The sequence below is a fragment of the Salmo salar genome, chromosome 07 (genome assembly GCF_965601325.2).
Source record: "Salmo salar chromosome 07, fSalSal1, whole genome shotgun sequence".
Taxonomy (NCBI): domain Eukaryota; kingdom Metazoa; phylum Chordata; class Actinopteri; order Salmoniformes; family Salmonidae; genus Salmo; species Salmo salar.
The window spans coordinates 57,134,716-57,156,564 of record NC_138297.1 but is presented as its reverse complement, the minus strand read 5'-3'; the positions used below and the strand labels follow the sequence as shown (position 1 = coordinate 57,156,564).

The 21,849-nt window shown below is 46.9% G+C and overlaps 1 protein-coding gene across 1 annotated transcript in view; it reads left to right on the top strand.

Moving 5' to 3' along the window:
- Nucleotides 1-21,849, top strand: part of snd1 (staphylococcal nuclease and tudor domain containing 1) — a 320,313-nt gene that overhangs the window by 97,602 nt on the left and 200,862 nt on the right. Inside the window, exon 16 of the mRNA XM_045722231.2 lies at nucleotides 7,140-7,249. Coding sequence (XP_045578187.1) covers nucleotides 7,140-7,249 — 110 coding nt within the window. The remainder of the gene's footprint in view (nucleotides 1-7,139; nucleotides 7,250-21,849) is intronic.

Below are 21,849 nucleotides of genomic sequence, written 5' to 3'. Positions count from 1 at the left end.
TTTCTTGATATATAGACAACCAATATTGTTTATCCCCTTTCTATACCAATGTTTCCAGAAAACCATGTGTCCCCCTATTTTCAATTTAGGGTTGTTCCATAACGAAGCAGAGTTTGTCAGGAAAGGTGAAGATTTCTCTCATGTATCTCACTCCATATATTTTTTTATTATTGGATTCTGCAGTCCTACGTTTTGTTAACACAAATAATTTGATGTTCCGATTGGGGCATTAACGTCTATTTTTTTATTATTGGATTCTGCAGTCCTACGTTTTGTTAACTCAAATAGTTTGATGTTCCGATTGGTGCATTAACTACTTCCTCCATGTCCACCCAAATTGGCCTATTAGAGTTCTCCGTAAAGAGAGAGCCTATTTGGGCAGCTACAAAGGCTTCTTGATATAATTGCATGTCAGGGAGCTTTAATCATCCCTTCTTAGTCGTTTCCTGTAATCTCGCTAGTTTCATCCTGTCCCTTTTACCGGCCCAAACAAACTCAGTAATAATTTTATTTATGGGTATAATGGTATGGACAGTGGTAACATGCTAATGACCATCTTTATAACCTGTATCCTACACCATAATACGATTTGTAGCTTATCCCAGCTCTTAAACTGGAGTTGAATTTTGTTCAGTAGTTGGTCAAGGTTTTCAGAAATCATCTTCTCTAGACCAGGATTTAAAGCGATCCCCAGGTACCTCAAGTTTTTAAGGACCCATTGAAACCTCCAGCTGAGGAAGTCATTTCTCAGACATGTTTCGATAGCGGCATTACTTCAGATTTGGTCCAGTTTACTTTATAGCCTGATGTCTCTGAAAAATACTTTTGTTAAGTCCAGTAAAGGCGTTATGTTGAGTTGGAAGCTTGACATTATTAGTAATATGTCATCTGCATAAAGCAGTGGTTTATTCTCTCTACCTCCCATATTAACCCCCTTTACTCACTGATGCAGCCTAATGGCTTCGGCTAATGGTTCTAATGCTATAATAAATAGGAGGGGCGAGAGACAGTCACCTTGTTTCGTGCCTCGTCCTACTGAAAATGGAGATGATCGTAGTCTGTTAGTAACTACTTTGGATTTGGGGTCGTTGTACATAAGTTGAATAAAATTCTGAAAGCCCTGTCCAAATCCAAATGTATTTATAGTATAATGCAGGTAGTCCCAACCAACCCTATCAAAGGCTTTCTCTGTGTCTAGGGATAAGGCTGCCACTGAAGTATCCAGAGCTTTTGCCTTCCAGATGACATGCAATAGGCATCTAAGATTGTCAGATGAAGTTCTGCCTTTCACAAATCCCACCTGGTCTGGATTTATGATTTTTTTTAATGATATGATTCACCCTCATAGCCAGAAGTTTTGTAAACTCTTTTCCATGAAAATGTATCAAGGAAATTGGACGGTAGCTCCGGATCCTTTCCCTTTTTGGGGATTAGGATGTTTGCTGCATCACTTATAGAAGGTGGGAGCACACCTGTGTCAATCGATGTGTTCAATGTTTTCAATATTTCTGGGCTTTACTACTCTGCAAACCTTTTGTAGAAATCACTGGGTATCCCATCCAACCCTGTGGGTGCTTGTCTTATAGTTTCGGTCAATTCCTCCAAAGTAATTGGACGGTCGATCCAGTTCCTGTCTTTCTCTTTTAGTTTAGGAAGGTTCAGATTCTGAAAGAATGCCTCTGCTTTGTGCATATCTAAAGGACTGTCTGAAGTACAAAGTTCCTGATAGAAGTCTCAAATTATATTGTTTATTCATGATTGGTCAGCTTGCCTGTCTTTTTTCTGATTCCACCTATTTGTCGACCTGTTTCTCTCGATTTCGATTGACTGGCCAACGGTTTTCCTGCCTTTCCCCCTGATTCATACCATCTCTGCTTCAGCCTGTACAGGGAATATTCAGCTATTTTACTGAATAAAGTATCCAGCTCGTATTTGGTTTTCGTCAAGTTTACCAGAGAAATATTGTTAGGCTTGGACTAATATTCCTTCTCCAGAGTTTTGAGCTCTGTTTCAAGTTGATCAATTTTCTGTTTATCTTGTTTCTTTATAGTAACTGATCATTGTATTATTACTCCACTTATGTATGCTTTAAAAGCTTCCCAGACATGTACCTGTTTTTCAAAGAACATGATAATATTCTAAGCATAAACACTCAGTGAGAATGTTACTCACAACATAGGAAGTTCTATCAGCTTAGACAAAAATGGTAGTCCATCCGTGATGATCCACTGCCGCCATGCGGATCTTCCATAGCCTACCACACTACTCAGATTGTTCGGCCTCGTTAACATCTGCAACACTTTTCTTTGCCTCCTTTGGGTCTGTAAAACGACTTAGTGGTCCTCTCACAGTAACCCAGAACACGGCAGGGTAGTGCAAGGAGCATTTCAGTCCCCATTTCATGCACATGTCTCTCACCTCTATGAACGCATTTCTCTTGTCCTGAACCTCCTTGGAAAAGTCAGGGAAAACTCCACCTTTGTCCCTTTCCAGTGAAAAGTTATTTTGCTCTGAGCCGGACCTTCTCCCTGTCGGTGAATGGTAAGAATTTCACCAGGATAGGCCGGGGGTCGCGCGTTGCTGGTCCTGGGCGCAGTGTTGTTTTCCCAATGGTCATGTTGTTAACATCCTCCGGTGTGTCCTCAACTAGATTGTGTAAAATGTCTTTCATACAATCCACCGTATTTATGTGGATTTCGGGAACCCCTCTGATCTGAAGTTTGTTTCTCTGACTAACTTTCCTGGTATTGAAGTTGTTCTTCCAGTTTTTCGATCAAAATCGCAATTTCTTTCAACAGTGTGGTTTAGGCAGGTGTTCTTGTCCTCCAATGTTGATATCCTCTCTTCGGCGTTTGTAACTTGGTTGTGGAGAGTGTCCACTTTTGTTTTCAGTGCGCTCACTGCATGTTTTATTTCAGCCACATCCTTGCCCTCTTTTGCAATTTTCTCTTGGATATTTTGCGAATCTACTTTAGAACTGGGTCACCAGGCTGTTCTTCTTCACAATTTTTGTTGCTAGTAGCAGCTGCAGGTAGAGGGAACTTTTTCGTGTTTTTCGTCAAAAGTGTCTGCTTTTGTGCGTTTCTAAGTTGTTTTTCCATGTAACTGATATCTTGGACAAGTAGTTAACAAAATGTGTAACTAGGTGTTGAATAATCGGGTTGGAGCTACACAGCCTCTGTAGTTAACTGCTGCTCTTCGCGACATTGTCGCGGGAAGTCGACAGGTAGGTTATATTAAGTACAGGCTATATGTAGCAAAGCAACTCCCGCCTCCTCTTCCTCTCTAATCCAATCTCACTTTTTCTCAATGCCCATTTAAAGGCAAATTTAAAAGCCCTAATGCAATTTCCAAGCCTCTCTGACCATCCTCTCACTTCACTGTTTGTGACTTGCAATTGAAAAAGAGTGGGAGAGAAGGGGAGGTAGAGGGATGTAGGTGGATGGAAGAGGGGAGAGAACAAGTGATGTGGAGAGGTAGATGGAGAGATTGAAAGGCAAGGAATGATGGAGAAAGTGATGAAAAGAAAGAGCAGGTGGGAGGGAATTAAAGATTTAGAGGGGAAGGGAGTGAGAGAGAGGGAATGATAGAGAAAGCGGGAGAGAGATTGTCTGAGTGTTTTCATCACAGGGGTGAAGTTGTGTCTGCTTGCATAAAACAGGGAGCTGTCTGAACCACAGTGCTCAGTAGCACATATGCTCTGGTCACAGGTGATTTGTAGAGCAGCTATTCCAGGGCACCTGTGTGTGCGCATGTGTGTGTAAACGACTGTGTACGTTTTTGTGTGTGAGGGAGGATTGGGCAGAGGCTGCTGGGACGGGGACAGGCCGTATTTCATCCGGCGCATCGCTCACCGGGATTACCGATTTTAAAACGTTACATTTTATGCGCGTGGCCAGCCAGCACTACTGAGCAGAGCTGTTTGTGTGTCCATACGGGGGCTGGGGGACGGGTCTGGCCCCATAGGGTAGCCCAGTGTTTCCACCTGCCTCAGCTAATCAAAAGCTTGGTGATTAGTTGATACGTTTAATTGAAACAGTTGTGTTAGTTTGGATTTGATCCACATTGAAAAACACAGATCCAGGTTTTATTGTCCCTATGGAGCCCCAGTGTCTGTCCCATCCTCTCCATCTGTCCTAGAGAGAAAGGTTTTATTGTCCCTATGGAGCCCCTGTGTCTGTCCCATCCTCACCATCTGTCCTAGAGAGAAAGGTTTTATTGTCCCTATGGAGCCCCTGTGTCTGTCCCATCCTCACCATCTGTCCTAGAGAGAAAGGTTTTATTGTCCCTATGGAGCCCCTGTGTCTGTCCCATCCTCACCATCTGTCCTAGAGAGAAAGGTTTTATTGTCCCTATGGAGCCCCTGTGTCTGTCCCATCCTCACCATCTGTCCTAGAGAGAAAAGTTTTATTGTCCCTATGGAGCCCCTGTGTCTGTCCCATCCTCACCATCTGTCCTAGAGAGAAAGGTTTTATTGTCCCTATGGAGCCCCTGTGTCTGTCCCATCCTCACCATCTGTCCTAGAGAGAAAGGTTTTATTGTCCCTATGGAGCCCCTGTGTCTGTCCCATCCTCACCATCTGTCCTAGAGAGAAAGACATCCCTTAGTGAAAGCAGTTTACTTTAAGCTTGGCTTCTCCACCCCTCTCTCGGTCTTATACAATACTGGCCCAGCCACTCACTCGGTCAATCCCAGGCCAAAACATGGCTAAAAATACTGGGGATGCTGCTGGACTGAAATGACTTTTCCTTCCTCCTTGGAGCCGGGACGGAACGCACACTGGGCAATTTAAATGCTAATCTAGGGACTATTTACTGGCTATTAAGAGGTAATTGAGTCTTCAGCCTCTGTGGTCTCGCCATGCCGCGGGTTCAACAGAAAATATGTTTTTGTTTTGTTAGAGGGGTGAGATGAGAATTGTCGGTGTGTCCGTGTGTGTGTGCGTGTGTATGGGGGAAGTTTTGCTAACACAGCATTGCTAGGAAATGTGTGTGTTTGCACGCTGGTTAGTCAGTCAGTGCCAAAATGAGGACCCAATCATCACAAACTTGACCCCCGGTCCACCTTTTCCTCTGTCTCTTCTCTAGTCCAATCATGTCGGATGTGGTTAGCATACAGACCAATCAGGATTGGCGGGAGCCTCCAGATTACTAGAAGATGACTCTGAGTTTTTGGACAGGAGGCTGATGTTGCTTTGTTAGCACAATGTTGTTGGGTGTAGCGCCCAGCAGAACCAACAAAGTCTGAGTTTACATGAATCAATGCAACAGGGTGGAGAGTCGATAGGGGGAGGTGTGTGTGTGTGTGTGTGTGTGTGTGTGTGTGTGTGTGTGTGTGTGTGTGTGTGAGAGAGAGATGTTGTGCGCATTGGATAGAGGGATACAATGAGTGAATGTCTGTTGGAGTTTTCATGGGTGTTGAGTGTGTATAATTTGCTTGTGTGTAGTTTGCAAAGTTGACTTAGTTTACGTAGATATGAGGGTTCTTGTCAGCAGCCACAGAGGAGGAATGCTGTTTGCTTGTTGGAGAGCCCTGCACCATGCTCGCTCCTCAAGTGTGTGTGTTTGAAGTCCTGACGTGGGGAGAAGACAGAGGTGGTGTCTTGATTGAAGCTCAAGTTGCTTTCCACTGAAGGCATCATCCCAGACATCAAAGGTTCCTAGCCAAGCGCCAGCTACAGTAGCTACAGTAGCTGCATCGGCCCTGCACTCAGCATACAGAGTCTAGTCTAGCCTAGCACACACCTCACCACTCAGCATACAGAGTCTAGTCTAGCCTAGCACACACCTCACCACTCAGCATACAGAGTCTAGTCTAGCCTAGCACACACCTCACCACTCAGCATACAGAGTCTAGTCTAGCCTAGCACACACCTCACCACTCAGCATACAGAGTCTAGTCTAGCCTAGCACACACCTCACCACTCAGCATACAGAGTCTAGTCTAGCCTAGCACACACCTCACCACTCAGCATACAGAGTCTAGTCTAGCCTAGCACACACCTCACCACTCAGCATACAGAGTCTAGTCTAGCCTAGCCTAGCACACACCTCACCACTCAGCATACAGAGTCTAGTCTAGCCTAGCACACACCTCACCACTCAGCATACAGAGTCTAGCCTAGCCTAGCACACACCTCACCACGCTGCCCCTCACTACACCATGCTGCCCTTCACCACACCACGCTGCCCCTCACTACACCACGCTGCCCCTTACTACACCACGCTGCCCTTCACCACACCACGCTGCCCTTCACCACACCACGCCTCACTACACCACGCTGCCCCTCACCACACCACGCTGCCCCTCACCGCACCGCGCTGCCCCTCACCGCACCGCCCCTCACCGCACCGCCCCTCACCGCACCGCAAGGCCCCTCACCGCATCCGCGCTGCCCCTCACCACACCGCGCTGCCCCTCACCGCACAACGCTGCCCCTCACCGCGCAACGCTGCCCCTCACCGCACAACGCTGCCCCTCACCGCACAACGCTGCCCCTCACCACACAACGCTGCCCCTCACCACACAACGCTGCCCCTCACCGCGCTGCCCCTCAGCGCACCGTCCCTCACCACCCCTACTTGCTCACACATTAACTTTTAAACACACACACACATTCTCTGTCAAACACACACGCTCTCTTTCAAACACACACACTCAGCCAACTCTGAGTGCAAGAGATAAGCATGCATCGCCTCACAGCTTTCCTATAAGAAGCCACCCTATAGCCCTCCTGTCCTCCATCCCTCCCATCCTCTCCCTGGCTGTTCTTTTAATCCACTACCCAGTGAAAAGACCCACTTCAGTTAATAGTCATGAATAGCAAGGTCAGCGCCAGGGGACGGCCAAACAAAGGATGAAGCTGCCGCCGTTGAAGCACAGCAATGCTCAGCTCCACTAATCTCTAGTGCCACTTCACCTGTCATGGTGGCATCGGTATATCGTCACTGTCCTAACGCTGGGTCGTTACGGGGTTGAAATAAATGTCCGATTTTGACCCCTGTATCAGTTGTTAGGTGCAACTTCAACTTGTTGGACCGTAACATTCTAACTGGTCTAAATGTTGTCTAACCTCATAGTTATTTTTATTGGCTGTTTTGCTGACCCTTGACACTTGTTCTGTGTTTCTCATTGGCCAGGTATCGAGTGTCCGCGCGGCTCCAGGAACATGCCCGGCGGCATGCAGGTGGCTGAGCCCTTCAGCGACGAGGCCATGGCCTTCACCAAGGAGCTGGTACTGCAGAGAGAGGTAAGAGCAACATTCATTTTGGCTCCAATTTCTTTGATTTCAGTGGTTTAACTTGCGACTGCATGTTTGGCTGGTTTTGCGGTCGGACATATTGGATCACATTCGACCTCCAGTTTCATTTTGTCTCCTGGCTTTCTTTAGCGTGGTTTTTGTCTCCTGGCTTTCTTTAGCGTGGTTTTTGTCTCCTGGCTTTCTGTAGCGTGGTTTTTGTCTCCTGGCTTTCTGTAGCGTGGTTTTTGATGACTCTGGGTGTGTTCGTAAATTCACTCTGCAGTGCCAGAGTGTGTTCAGAGTGTGCTCTGGGCGTTCGTAAATTTAGACCGTTGTCAGATTGTCCGTTAGTAAATTCAGAACGTTTCTTTCTCTGAGGGTTCAGAGACCACACTGGATGTAGGGTTGATCCGAGCGTTCTGACCTCACAACGGCAGTCAAGCATCCACGCTAATTGGCTAGCTTGCTAGATACTTCTGGACACAAATGAGAGAATTCCTCACTCACCTCATTTTACTCACCGTAGTAATTATGCTTTTTTGCCGACGTTTACTGACACCGGCCATATTCAACGGGTGTTTAATGTTTGTAAATTCATCAGTTGTTCTGTGCTTTAGCACACTCGGACGAGTGCTCTGAAATCGGAGTTGATAGCCAGAGTGAATTTACGAACGCACCCTCTGAGTTGCGTGGAAGGTCGCCAATTTTGGATCATGTTTGACCTCCATTTAGGTTCATCTATGGAACTCTGGTGCCTAGTTTCCCTTGGTGAATGCCATTCTAAATTGACGATAGGAGTTGTTTGTGTTAACTGTGAACCGAGGCCTAGTCTTCCCTTCCCCTAATGTTCTTCTGCCATACATCCTTTTCTGACGGGCCGTGGAGAGACGATTAGGGCCTCCATTCCATCACTTGACCAAATCCATAGAACGTCTCAGTTGAATAATGGTAGAGCAGAAAGAAGGGGAGACGATAATTTAGCCACCTCAAAACCACCCTGTTATGTCCCACTCTCTCTGAAACCCAAAACCTTTCATTGGCCGACTTCCCAACCCCTCTGGAAAATATGGCCTTGACACACCCTCTAGATACTCCCTTTTACAAACTGATTCAAGGTCAGTTTTGTATCTCCCCACTAATAATTAAGGGTATAATTTGGCACAGGTAAGCTGATCCTAGATCCAAAAGTTTGACATGTTAAACAGAAAGCTGCTGAATTAACTGGTGCCCATTGAAGCTAGCTCTGAATCCAAGGACAGCTTGCCTACTGTAACTCTCCTCTCCCTTGGACCCTGTTGAAGGGCTCTGCGGGGGCGTGCATATCCCATGCTCCTTTGAGCCCCTCTAACTGTCATGGAAATGTGGCTTTGAGGCCAAATGTTTTGGCTGGTGTGGAGCTAGAAGGCTAGCCTGTGTAGGATGAGCTGAGCTAGCCAGATTGCTGCACTAGATTTTAGTTAAGGTTAACACGGGGAGTATTAGTGATGGGGGCACAGTCGGACTCGGACCACTCTGGCTGACAGGGACACACATGCATAACACCCACACATTCATACACACACACACACACAATGTTATACTCAACACAATATAATAAGTAATATATGCCATTTAGCTTTTATTCAAAGCGACTTAAAAAAAATATATATATATTAAAATGTTTACTTTATTTAACTAGGCAAGTCAGTTAAGAACATTCTTATTTACAATGACGGCCTATCAAAAGGCCATTATTTTTTAAATAAATACAATATAAATTTAGGATAAAACACACATCACAACGAGACACAACACTACATAGAGACCTAAGACAACATAACAAGGCGGTAGATACAACAATACATCATACAAAGCAGCCACAACTGTCAGTAAGTGTCTATGATTGAGTCTTTGAATGAAGATCTTGAGATAAAACTGTCCAGTTTGAGTGTTTGTTGCAGCTCGTTCCAGTCACTAGCTGCAGCGAACTGAAAAGAAGAGCGACCCAGGGATGTTTGTGCTTTGGGGACCTTTAACAGAATGTGACTGGCAGAACGGGTGTTGTATGTGGAGGATGAGGGCTGCAGTAGATATCTCAGATAGAGGGGAGTGAGGCCTAAGAGGGTTTTATAAATAAGCATCAACCAGTGGGTCTTGCGACGGGTATACAGAGATGACCAGTTTACAGAGGAGTATAGAGTGCACTGATGAGTCCTATAAGGAGCATTGGTGGTAAATCTGATGGCTGAATGGTAAAGAACATCTAGCCGCTCGAGAGCACCATTACCTGCCAATCTATAAATGATGTCTCCGTAATCTAGCATGGGTAGGATGGTCATCTGAATCAGGGTTAGTTTGGCAGCTGGGGTGAAAGAGGAGCGATTACGATAGAGGAAACCAAGTCTACATTTATCTTTAGCCTGCAGCTTTGATATGTGCTGAGAGAAGAACAGTGCACCGTCTAGCCATACTCCCAAGTACTTGTATGAGGTGACTACCTCAAGCTCTAAACCCTCAGAGGTAGTAATCACACCTGTGGGAAGAGGGGTATTCTTCTTACCAAACCACATGACCTTTGTTTTGGAGGTGTTCAGAACAAGGTTAAGGGTAGAGAAAGCTTGTTGGACACTAAGAAAGCTTTGTTGTAGAGCATTTAACACAAAATCCGGGGAGGGGCCAGCTGTGTATAAGACTGTATCATCTGCATATAAATGGATGAGAGAGCTTCCTACTGCCTGAGCTATGTTGTTGATGTAAATTGAAAAGAGCGTGGGGCCTAGGATTGAGCCTTGTGGTACTCCCTTGGTGACAGGCAGTGGCTGAGACAGCAGATTTTCTGACTTTATACACTGCACTCTTTGAGAGAGGTAGTTAGCAAACCAGGCCAAAGACCACTCAGAAACCAATACTCCTTAGCTGGCCCACGCGAATGGAATGGTCCACCGTATCAAAGGTTTTGGCCAAGTCAAAAAAAATAGCAGCACAATATTGCTTAGAATCAAGTGCAATATTGACATCATTGAGGACCTTTAAGGTTGCAGTGACACATCCATAACCTGAGCGGAAACCAGATTGCATACCCGAGAGAATACTATAGACATCAAGAAAGCCAGTCAGTTGATTATTGACAAGTATTTCCAACACTTTTTATAAACAGATCAAAATAGAAATAGGCCTATCACTGTTAGGATCAGCTTCATCTCCCCTTTAAATAAAGGACGAACCGTGGCTGCCTTCCAGGAAATGTTGGACGGGCAAGGAGGCATGGCTGAGTCAAATAGGAATCCTGACTTAATGAAGTGGTGATTAAAGAGTTCAGCCATGTGCTTCTTGTCAGTAACAACCACATCATCAACTTTAAGAGACATGGGCAGCTGTGAGGAGGAGGGTTTATTCTCCAGGTCTTTAACCGTTTTCCAGAACTTCTTGGGGTTAGACCCACAGAGAGAGAACTGCTCCTTAAAGTAACTTTGGCCTTCCGGATAGCCTGAGTACACGTTTCTCATTTGCCTGAACGATAGCCAATCAGCCTGAGTATGCGTGTGCCGAGCCTTTCGCCAAATGCAATTCTTGAGGTGGAGTAACTCTGCAAGATCACGGTTAAACCAGGGCTGAACCTGTTTTGGGGATGTGTTTGTGACCAATACCACTGAAAATATCAAAAAAGAAGGTCCAAGCGTCTTCGACAAAGGGGATCCCGCTGATTCTATACCATTTTACAGAGGCCAGTTCATGAAGGAAGGCTTGCTCATTAAAGTTTTTTAGCAAGCGTCTATGACAAATCAGGACAGGTCGTTTCACTGAGCAGCCATTACGAACACAGGCTATAAAACAGCGATCACTAAGGTCATTACAGAAAACACCAGACTGATACCTATCATGATTATTTGTGAGGATAACATCAAGAAGAGTAGCCTTTTCTGGGTATTTGGTGTCATACCTTGTGGGATTGGTGATAATCTGAGAAATATTTTGGGAGTCCCATTGCTTTAGGACCTGGTCACGTGGTTTAAGCATGTCCCAGTTTAGGTCACCTAGTAGGACAAATTCAGACTTAGTGTAAGGGGCCAGGAGAGAGCTTAGAGCAGGTAGGGTGCAGGCTGGTGCTGATGGAGGACGATAACACCCAGCAACAGTCAACAAAGAGCTATTTGAAAGTTTAATGCTTAAAACCAGCAAATCAAATTGTTTGGGGACAGACTTGGCGGAGACAACCGAGCACTGAAGGTGATCCTTGGTAAAGATTGCTACTCCCCCACCTTTGGAAGATCTGTCTTACCGAAAAAGGTTATAACCAGAAAGGTTATCAGTATTCAAAACACTCTTCCTTAACCACGTCTCAGTAATGACCAACACATCTGGATTGGAGCTGTGAACCCACACTTTCAGTTGATCCATTTTAGGTAATAAGCTTCTAGTGTGAACATGCAGAAACCCCAGGCTTTTACGAGGGCTGAAATCAGTGAAACAGATATCAGAGCACAAGTCAGACTTGCAGCTAGCAACAATAGGTGGGCCGGGGTGTACAGGCACATCAAGGCACGGCATAGTACAGGGAGAGCTCTGCAGTGTGGATTTATTACATCTGAATGTGCATCAGATGGCAACGAGATCATGTTGTACAGCAATTTCATCAGGTAACATGAATACAAAGCCGGTCAGAGGTGGTTAGAATAGGATGGGAGGCCAAAAGTCTGTGTAACCAATAGAGAGTCAGTCCCGAGTGTAGGAACAAAGTCTGTCCCACGGGTGGGTAAAGAAAGTTTGTAGTCAACAAAGCATGCAGGAGTCATGAGGCAAATAGCAAAATGCACAAGAAAAAAATCAAATGTAACGACTTGGGGCTAGCCATTGTAAGTTCAGAGTCACTCGCCCCAACAGTGCGTGAGTGTTGGAGGCGAGCGAAAGCTCGGGAGAGAGGGGTGAGTGTGGTGGGGGTACCTGTACCAGACAGGGGGAGACAGGCCAGGGCAGACGGTGAACAGAGAGGGGTGAGTGTGGTGGGGGTACCTGTACCAGACAGGGGGAGACAGGCCAGGGCAGACGGTGAACAGAGAGGGGTGAGTGTGGTGGGGGTACCTGTACCAGACAGGGGGAGACAGGCCAGGGCAGACAGTGAACAGAGAGGGGTGAGTGTGGTGGGGGTACCTGTACCAGACAGGGGGAGACAGGCCAGGGCAGACAGTGAACCGAGAGGGGTGAGTGTGGTGGGGGTACCTGTACCAGACAGGGGGAGACAGGCCAGGGCAGACGGTGAACAGAGAGGGGTGAGTGTGGTGGGGGTACCTGTACCAGACAGGGGGAGACAGGCCAGGGCAGACGGTGAACAGAGAGGGGTGAGTGTGGTGGGGGTACCTGTACCAGACAGGGGGAGACAGCCCAGGGCAGACAGTGAACAGAGAGGGGTGAGTGTGGTGGGGGTACCTGTACCAGACAGGGGGAGACAGGCCAGGGCAGACAGTGAACCGAGAGGGGTGAGTGTGGTGGGGGTACCTGTACCAGACAGGGGGAGACAGGCCAGGGCAGACAGTGAACCGAGAGGGGTGAGTGTGGTGGGGGTACCTGTACCAGACAGGGGGAGACAGGCCAGGGCAGACAGTGAACCGAGAGGGGTGAGTGTGGTGGGGGTACCTGTACCAGACAGGGGGAGACAGGCCAGGGCAGACGGTGAACAGAGAGGGGTGAGTGTGGTGGGGGTACCTGTACCAGACAGGGGGAGACAGGCCAGGGCAGACGGTGAACAGAGAGGGGTGAGTGTGGTGGGTTACCTGTACCAGACAGGGGAGACAGGCCAGGGCAGACGGTGAACAGAGAGGGGTGAGTGTGGTGGGTTACCTGTACCAGACAGGGGAGACAGGCCAGGGCAGACGGTGAACAGAGAGGGGTGAGTGTGGTGGGTTACCTGTACCAGACAGGGGAGACAGGCCAGGGCAGACGGTGAACAGAGAGGGGTGAGTGTGGTGGGTTACCTGTACCAGACAGGGGAGACAGGCCAGGGCAGACGGTGAACAGAGAGGGGTGAGTGTGGTGGGTTACCTGTACCAGACAGGGGAGACAGGCCAGGGCAGACGGTGACAGATCTCCAGGTGGAATCCAAGCAGCAGTGCAGCAGGCAGTGGGAGTAGGTGTCACCCACTGAGGAGATGCTGTTATTTCTGGTGCCAGGTTTCTAGTACAAAATGCCAGTGAATGGTCTTTGAACAGCAGGATGTGTGAATACATTTTACGTATTGGTGGCCCCGGGAATCGAACCCATAACCCTGGCGGTGCAAGCACCATCCTCCACCAAGTGAGCCATGCAAGACCACAGTCATACCCACGTTAGCTCGGTCACGCACACCCTCGGAAAACCCAAAATTGTCTTCCTTCTCTCACACGACATGCAAGTCCTTCTTGCCCTCTCTCGTCCGTGTGAGTTAGCATGCTTAGGAGAGACTGCTGCTGCTGCCTCAATCTACTGGTTGTGGCTAATGCACTCTTAACACTGCCCAAGCTAATTGTACAGAGGGAGAGAGGGATGGACAGAGAGAACCGGGGAGGGGAAGAGAGAGGGAGGTAAAGGGAGGGAGTAGGGTCAGGGAGAGATTGAGAGGGAAAGAAAAATCCTGTTATCTCACTCTTTCCATCTCTTCATTCCCCAGGTTGAAAATGAGGGCCTTAGTCGAAGTGGCCCGATTACATTTTTCCGCCCCAATCCCCCCAGTGTCACTGCGTTTTAAAACTGCCGCTCCGCTCCAATCCCCCCAGTGTCACTGCGTTTTAAAACTGCCGCTCCAATCCCCCCAGTGTCACTGCGTTTTAAAACTGCCGCTCCAATCCCCCCAGTGTCACTGCGTTTTAAAACTGCCGCTCCAATCCCCCCAGTGTCACTGCGTTTTAAAACTGCCGCTCCAATCCCCCCAGTGTCACTGCGTTTTAAAACTGCCGCTCCGCTCCAATCCCCCCAGTGTCACTGCGTTTTAAAACTGCCGCTCCGCTCCAATCCCCCCAGTGTCACTGCGTTTTAAAACTGCCGCTCCGCTCCAATCCCCCTAGTGTCACTGCGTTTTAAAACTGCCGCTCCGCTCCAATCCCCCCAGTGTCACTGCGTTTTAAAACTGCCGCTCCGCTCCAATCCCCCCAGTGTCACTGCGTTTTAAAACTGCCGCTCCGCTCCAATCCCCCCAGTGTCACTGCGTTTTAAAACTGCCGCTCCGCTCCAATCCCCCCAGTGTCACTGCGTTTTAAAACTGCCGCTCCGCTCCAATGGATGCGAATGGAGCCCAGGTGAATTCATTTTAGGACATTTTCTGACTGAGTGCAGATTTCTTTTTCATTTAGTGAATGATGTTTGATTGAAGCTGCTCTCCAAGTGGTCCATTTTTCAGTGAATGGGGTTTCATTTTAGTTCAGAGGGAATTCTCCATAGGCATTTCCTCCGATGTGTTTGTATTTTTCGGAATCAGACTGTCAATACCAGTAATTTGAAGTCTTAGCAGGGGTATTCGACTTCAAGGCCTCGCTGTGCCGAACCAACGCTACGTCAAAAATCATTCCCTCTCCTCTGCCCCTTCTCTTACTTCTCCCTCCTTCTTTCGCCTCCTCTCTCCCCCTTTCCTCCTTTGAGGAATTCTGTGTTAGTGCAGGCTTGATGGGTCGGCTGGTATGTTGGGGTGTCATCACTCTTCAATGTTCTCTCTCTAAAGCGCGATGGCGACGGCGTCTTCATTTCTCTGGATGCAAATGCGCATAATTAAAGTGGCGCGTGTTGAGAGGAGCAGCCATGATTTCTGCCACTATTTTTAAATGTCTCTTGCTCTCTGTGTCTTGGTGTCTCTCGCTCTCTCTCCACCTTTTTTCTTTCTGTCTCTTGCTCTGTCTTGATGTCTATCTCTCTCTCCCTCCCTCTCCCATCTCTCTGTGTGCCGTCTTAATCTCTGACTGACAATCGCTCCCTCTTCCCATGCGTACTTCTTTTAAAATAGCTTGGCAGTATTTCAGGGCAAAGGCATTTAGAAACAGCCCAAATAAGTTCCTCTTTTGATGTTTCCTCCTACAATCCATACGTCTCCTGAGGTATATCGTCGGCAAACATTTTTACATGTTCATTTTCCGTCTTTCTCTATTTCACGCCAAGGAGGGTTTTTGTTCATGAAATGTTTGTGTGTGGTAATAGATATGAATTGTATTGAGTGCAGAGTTTTTGCATGGAGAGGAACAGGGGAGTGGGGAAACCATGGATCAGAGGTATAGGAAAGTGGTCAAAGTGATATGCTGTAGGACCTGACTGCAACAGAGTATTCTCTGCTCCATCCCTCCATCACGACTGTCTGTGATAGACAGAATGTGAAAGAACAATAAAAGGCTGAGGGAAGTGAGATTTAAAGAGGGCTGGTCCGCCTCCCACGCGTGGCTCTGACCTTGTGTGCGGACACACACTCATTGGCCTCTGACCTTTCTCAGTCTATCCATCCCTCTCTTATTCTTTCTGTCTTTTTTTTATTCAAATTTGGTCTTTCGTTCACTTGATCTATTCCATCCACATGCTATTTCTTTCTCTCTCTGTTCTTCTCTCTCTCCTCTCTCTACCTCTCCTCCCCTCCCTACCTCTTATCCTCTCTCTACCTCTTATCCCCTCTCTACCTCTTATCCCCTCTCCTCCTCTCTCCTCCCCTCCCTCCCTCTTATCCTCTCTCTACCTCTCTCCTCCTCTCTCTACCTCTCTCCTCCTCTCTCTACCTCTCTCCTCCTCTCTCTACCTCTCTCCTCCTCTCTCTACCTCTCCTCCCCTCCCTACCTCTTATCCTCTCTCTACCTCTCTCCTCCTCTCTCTACCTCTCTCCTCCTCTCTCTACCTCTCTCCTCCTCTCTCTACCTCTCCTCCCCTCCCTACCTCTTCTCCTCTCTCTACCCCTCTTCTCCTCCTCTCTCTACCTCTCTCCCCCTCTACAGTGCCTTCAGAAAGAATTCACATCTCTTGACTTTTTCCACGTATTGTTGTTACAGCCTGAGCCAATAAGTTATTCAACCATTTTGTTATGGTAAGCGTAAATAAGTTCATGAGTAGAAATGTGCTTATTAACAAGTCACATAAGTTGCATGGAATCACTCTGTGTGCAATAATAGTGTTTAAAATGATTTTTAAATGACTACCCCATCTTTGTACCCCACACATACAATTATCTATAAGGTCCCTCAATCGAGCAGTGAATTTCGCACACAGATTCAACCACAAAGACCAGGGAGGTTTTCCAATGAATCGCAAAGAATGGCACCTATTAGTAGATGCAGACATTGAATATGAGCATGGTGAAGTTATTAATTACACTTTGGATGGTGTATCAATACACCCATTCGGGAAACAGGCGCCCTTCCTAACTCAGTGGCCAGAGAGGAAGGAAACTGCTCAGGGATTTCTCCACAACTAGCATAAATTACAGCGTGAAAAGAAGGAAGCCTGTACAGAATAAAAATATCCTGATGGCATTAAAGTAATACTGCAAAAAATGTGGGAAAGAAATGTACTTTTTGTCATGAATACAAAGCATTCTGTTTGGGGCAAATACAACACATCACTGAGTACCACACTTCATATTTTCAAGCATGGTGGTGGCTGGATCATGTTTTGGGTATGCTTGTCATCGGCAAGGACTAGGGAGTTGTTGTTGATAAAAATAAACGAAATAGAGCTAAGCACAGGCAAAATCCTAGAGGAAAACTTGGTGCAGTCTGCTTTCCAACAGACACTGGGAGACAAATTCACTAAAACACAAGGCCAAACTGGAGTTGCTTACCAAGATGACATTGAATGTTCCCGAGTGGCCTAGTTACAGTTTTGACTTAAATCGTCTTGAAAATCTATGGCAAGACTTAAATGGCTGTCTAGCAATGATCAACAACCAACTTGACAAGAGTTTGAAGAATTTAAAGAATAATGGGTAAAAATAGCTCTTAGAGACATCAAGATATATTATTTTTATTTTCCATATATATATCATTTTTTTATCTTGTAATTTTTCTTCCACTGACATTACAGTATTTTGTGTAGATCGTTGTCAGAAAATGACAATGAAATCCATTTTAATCCCACTTTGTAACAACAAAATGTGGGCCAAGTCAAGGTGTGTGAAGGCACTGTATGTGTGGACAGTTGATTTTATCACTGCAGTATCTAGTAGGCTATACGGTATCAGAGCTGAGTGAACTCATCCCAGACACATCAGGGCACTCTGTCTCTCCCTCGTACCTCTCTGGCCCTTCCTGTTCTCACGTCCACCATTGGTCAGTGACAGCGCTGTACCCAGTCATGTGTTAAAGTTAGATGGCCAGCGCCCCCTGTTCCCAGGCTGGCACGGGGTTGGCAGCACATCCCGACAGGACAGGTGGTGGGCGGGAGTGGGGGGCAATGACTCATGTGGCACGCACAGCGACAGTCAGTCAGTCAGTCAGTCAGTCAGTCACCACAGATTACAGGGCACAGACTCCCTTGCTGCTCAAGAAGCTTTAATGCTGATGTCTGTGATTGGGCCCCCCCACAGAGTGTCGGTGGGTTTGTGGGTGTCTGATTGGGCCCCTCACAGAGTGTCGGTGTGTTTGTGGGTGTCTGTGATTGCCCCCCCCCACAGAGTGTCGCTGGGTTTGTGGGTGTCTGTGATTGGGCCCCCCACAGAGTGTCGGTGGGTTTGTGGGTGTCTGTGATTAGGCCCCCCACAGAGTGTCGGTGGGTTTGTGGGTGTCTGTGATTGGGCCCCCCACAGAGTGTCGGTGGGTTTGTGGGTGTCTGTGATTGGGCCCCCCACAGAGTGTCGGTGGGTTTGTGGGTTTTTTAGGTGTGTGTCTGATGAGTTGAATCAGGTGTTTTAGTGTGCTGTTGGGGGGGAAAGCCTGTCCACCCTTTCGGTGGCAGTATTGGAAATGGTACCTTTACCTGCAGCATTATGAAACACCTGCCTAACCCTATCATTTATCCAAGCCAGCCACAGCAGGTTGGTGGCACCTTCACTGGGGAGGATGAGCTCATGGTAATGACTGGAGTGGCATCAAACACATCCAACACGTTTTCCAGGTGTTTGATGCCATTCCATTGAATCTGTTCCGGACATTATTATGAGTCGTCCTCCCCTCAGCAGCCTCCTGTGAAGCCAGCCTGTATGAGAATCACCCACTATATGCATTTGGAGGTGGCTAGGCCTGTTTAACATTCTCCTGCTCACACAGTTATGGGTGAGAAAGTGCATCCTTCATGTGTTTTGAGCCCTTTAATGTCTATTTTGCCTCTCACTCTAAGACCATATTGGATTTCTCCTTCGTCTGGCGCTTTGCATTGATTTCCGTTCACGTCTGAATTATTTGGCGTGAGTCAGATTACACAAGTGCCGCGCTTCCATCTCTCATCTCTCTCTCCTCCTCCCGTCTCCCTCTCTCTATCTAGCGCTTTCCGTCTATGTGTGTACAGTCATGTGTTCATTTGTATGCACAGTCAGGTCTCGGTGGGCTGACATGCTTGTATACAGTGCATTCAGAAATGATTCAGACCCCTCGACTTTTTCCACATTTTGTTACGTTACAGCCTTATTCTAAAATGGATTAAATAGTCCCCCGCCCCCATCAGTCTACACACAATACGCCATAATGACAAAGAAAAAACAGGTTTTTAGACATTTTTGCAAATGTATTAAAAATAAACACATGACATTTACATAAGTATTCAGATCCTTTACTCAGTACTTTGTTGAAGCACCTTTGGTAGCGATTACAGCCTCAAATCTTCTTGGGTATGACGCTACAAGCTTAGCACATGTGTATTTGGGGAGTTTCTGGTTTTCCTTCTGGAAGGTTCTCCCTTCTCCACAGAGGAACTCTGGAGCTCTGTCAGAGGGACCATCGGGTTCTTGGTCACCTCCCTGACCATGGCCATTCTCCCCCATTTTTTCCGGGCGGCCAGCTCTAGTGTCTTGGAGGTTCCAAACTTCCATTTAATAATGATGGAGGCCACTGAGTTCTTTGGGACCTTGGGGACTCCAATCAAGTTGTAGAAACATCTCAAGGATGATCAATGGAAACAGGATGCACCTGAGCTCAATTTCAAATCTCATAGCAAAGGGTCTGAATACTTATGCTTTTTTTCTATTTTATTTGTAATACATTTGCAAAAATATCAAACCTGTTTTTGCTATGGGGTATTGTGTGTAGATTGCTGAGTTACCATTTTTTATTTAATCTATTTTAGAACAGGGCTGTAACGTAACAAAATGTGAAAAAAGTCGAGCTCTGAATACTTTCTGTAGGCACTGTAGCGAAATTGTGTGTGTGTCTAGTTAAATAATAGATGGTGTGTTTTATAGGCCAGACAGACTTGGGGACACTGAGAATTCTCCCCCTGGGGACAGTTTGTTTGTAGGGTCTTTAAAACATTAAACCACCAATACTATTCTCAATATCATTTCCTTATATGATTTATATAGAACACATGTCTTCTTCCATCCACTTCTTTTATTCATAACTGTTTTACTTTAGTAGTATTTACATGCATCTCATGCCAATATGACAATATGGTTTATTGAATTAAATTCAGGCACTGGAACATTGCCTCTGCACTAGGCGACAACCTAACCATGAACGCATCTGGTCCCCTGCACTGACCTAGTGCCAGTGTGTGAGAGATGGCGTTATCCGTGGCCCTCTTTAATAGTAGTGAAGAATGTCCCCCATAAACTCCTCTATGCCACGGCAGAGCGAGATGGAGGGAACGAGAGAGAGAGGGATGTGCTTTATCATCCCCAGACGTTTATGAGCGTGACCGTGTGTGTGTGAAAGAAAATGCTGATAAGCTCTGGCTAACAACTTCACCATCCATTCTGATGAGCCCCACGCTACCCCATACACCCTGGTTCTCTGAAGGCACACACAGAATGTAAAATGTATGCTCATGCCTGTAAGTCGCTTTGGATAAAAGCGTCGGCTAAATGGCATATATTATACTGTATATACATTAGATGGAAGTGGAGCAGCCATTTTGATCGTGATAGATCAGGGGGGTGTGTGTGTGTGTGTGTGTGTGTTGCGTGCTCGTTGATGTGAATAGACAGCCTATAATTAGCTACATTAGCTCTGCTCTATGACCTTTCATGAGGCATGATGTGTTATGACTGGTCACGCTGTTCTTACCTCCACACACACACACACACACAGTGGTGGGACAGAGAGTGTGTGTGTCCCTATCCCCTACTGTGAGTCTGGGCCCGGCGGGCGGTGCTGTTATGCTGAAGGGACTAGCTGTAGCTGAATCATCTTAATATGTCTTACCCTTCATGTCAAGGGCACTGCACCATGAAAGACCTCAGTGACGTGAATAATACATGTTCTGTGGTGCAGGTAGATCTCTCTATCGCTCTCTGCTTCTCTCTATCGCTCTCTGCTTCTTTCTATCGCTCTCTGCTTCTCTCTGTCGCTCTCTGCTTCTCTCTGTCGCTCTCTGCTTCTCTCTCTGCTTCTCTCTGTCGCTCTCTGCTTCTCTCTGTCGCTCTCTGCTTCTCTCTGTCGCTCTCTGTCCTCTCCTGTGGGCCCACTGACTTTCTTTCCCTCGCTTTTCTCTTGCTTCTATTTTGGTCTTTCTCTGATTTGTCTCCTGTTTAGTGCTTCTTTTCTCCTCTCTCGCTCCCTCGCTGTCTCTCTATCTATTTCTTTGTCTCTGTCTCTGTTTCTGTCGGCTGTAGGAGTTGGACAGTGTGTTGCTAAGTGACTGGGTTGAGGGCCGCTGCTGGGGACCTTATAGAACAAGCTTGTTATCAAGAGCCCTCTCTCTCACACCTTTTTCTTTCCCTCCCTCCTTCCTTCCTTCCTTCCTTCCTTCCTTCCTTCCTTCCTTCCTTCCTTCCTTCCTTCCTTCCTTCCTTCCTTCCTTCCTTCCTTCCTTCCTTCCTTCCTTCCTTCCTTCCTTCCTTCCTTCCTTCCTTCCTTCCTTCCCTCCTTTCTTTATTTTATTCTTTTGCTCTCGTTTATCTGGTTGTTCCTCTTTCTTGTGGTCTTTTCTCTCCCTTCATCTTGTTTTTACTGTATGAGGGGATGTTATTAAGACATGATAGTAGGTTGTGTATGTGTGGGGTGTTTACCAACCTCTCTTTGTCGGTGTCTCCAGACAGTGACAACAACGTCCCACTGTGGGAGGAAAGGAGTTGGATTCTTTCTTCTCCTCCTTCATCAGCACTCCAGGTGTCTCTGCCTGGTGTGTGTGTGTGTGTGTGTGTGTGTGTCATCGGGAATTAAACAGTTTTGAGTAATCCATCATGTTCCCACTTCCCCTGGACAGGCTTGTTTAGCCAGGCAAGTGTCCTTTGTTTCAGAACCAGCTTTAGCAAAACAATTGTAGTAACCAGTACAGCTGGGAACAAGAAGCTCTGAACTCCCCCTGTAGTGGTCAATGGCCACGTGGGCGCCTGTCCAGAGTGAGTGACGTTCAACACCCTGAGCTGTCACTGGAACGCTAGGTAATGTTCCACACAGAGGGTAGAGGCACCGTGTGTGTGTGTGTGTGTGTGTGTGTGTGTGTGTGTGTGTGTGTGTGTGTGTATGTGCGCGCACTGCTACTACACAATAGCCTGCTAGTTAGGGCCCATCCAGCATCCGTACGTACCACATTCACCCAAAATAAT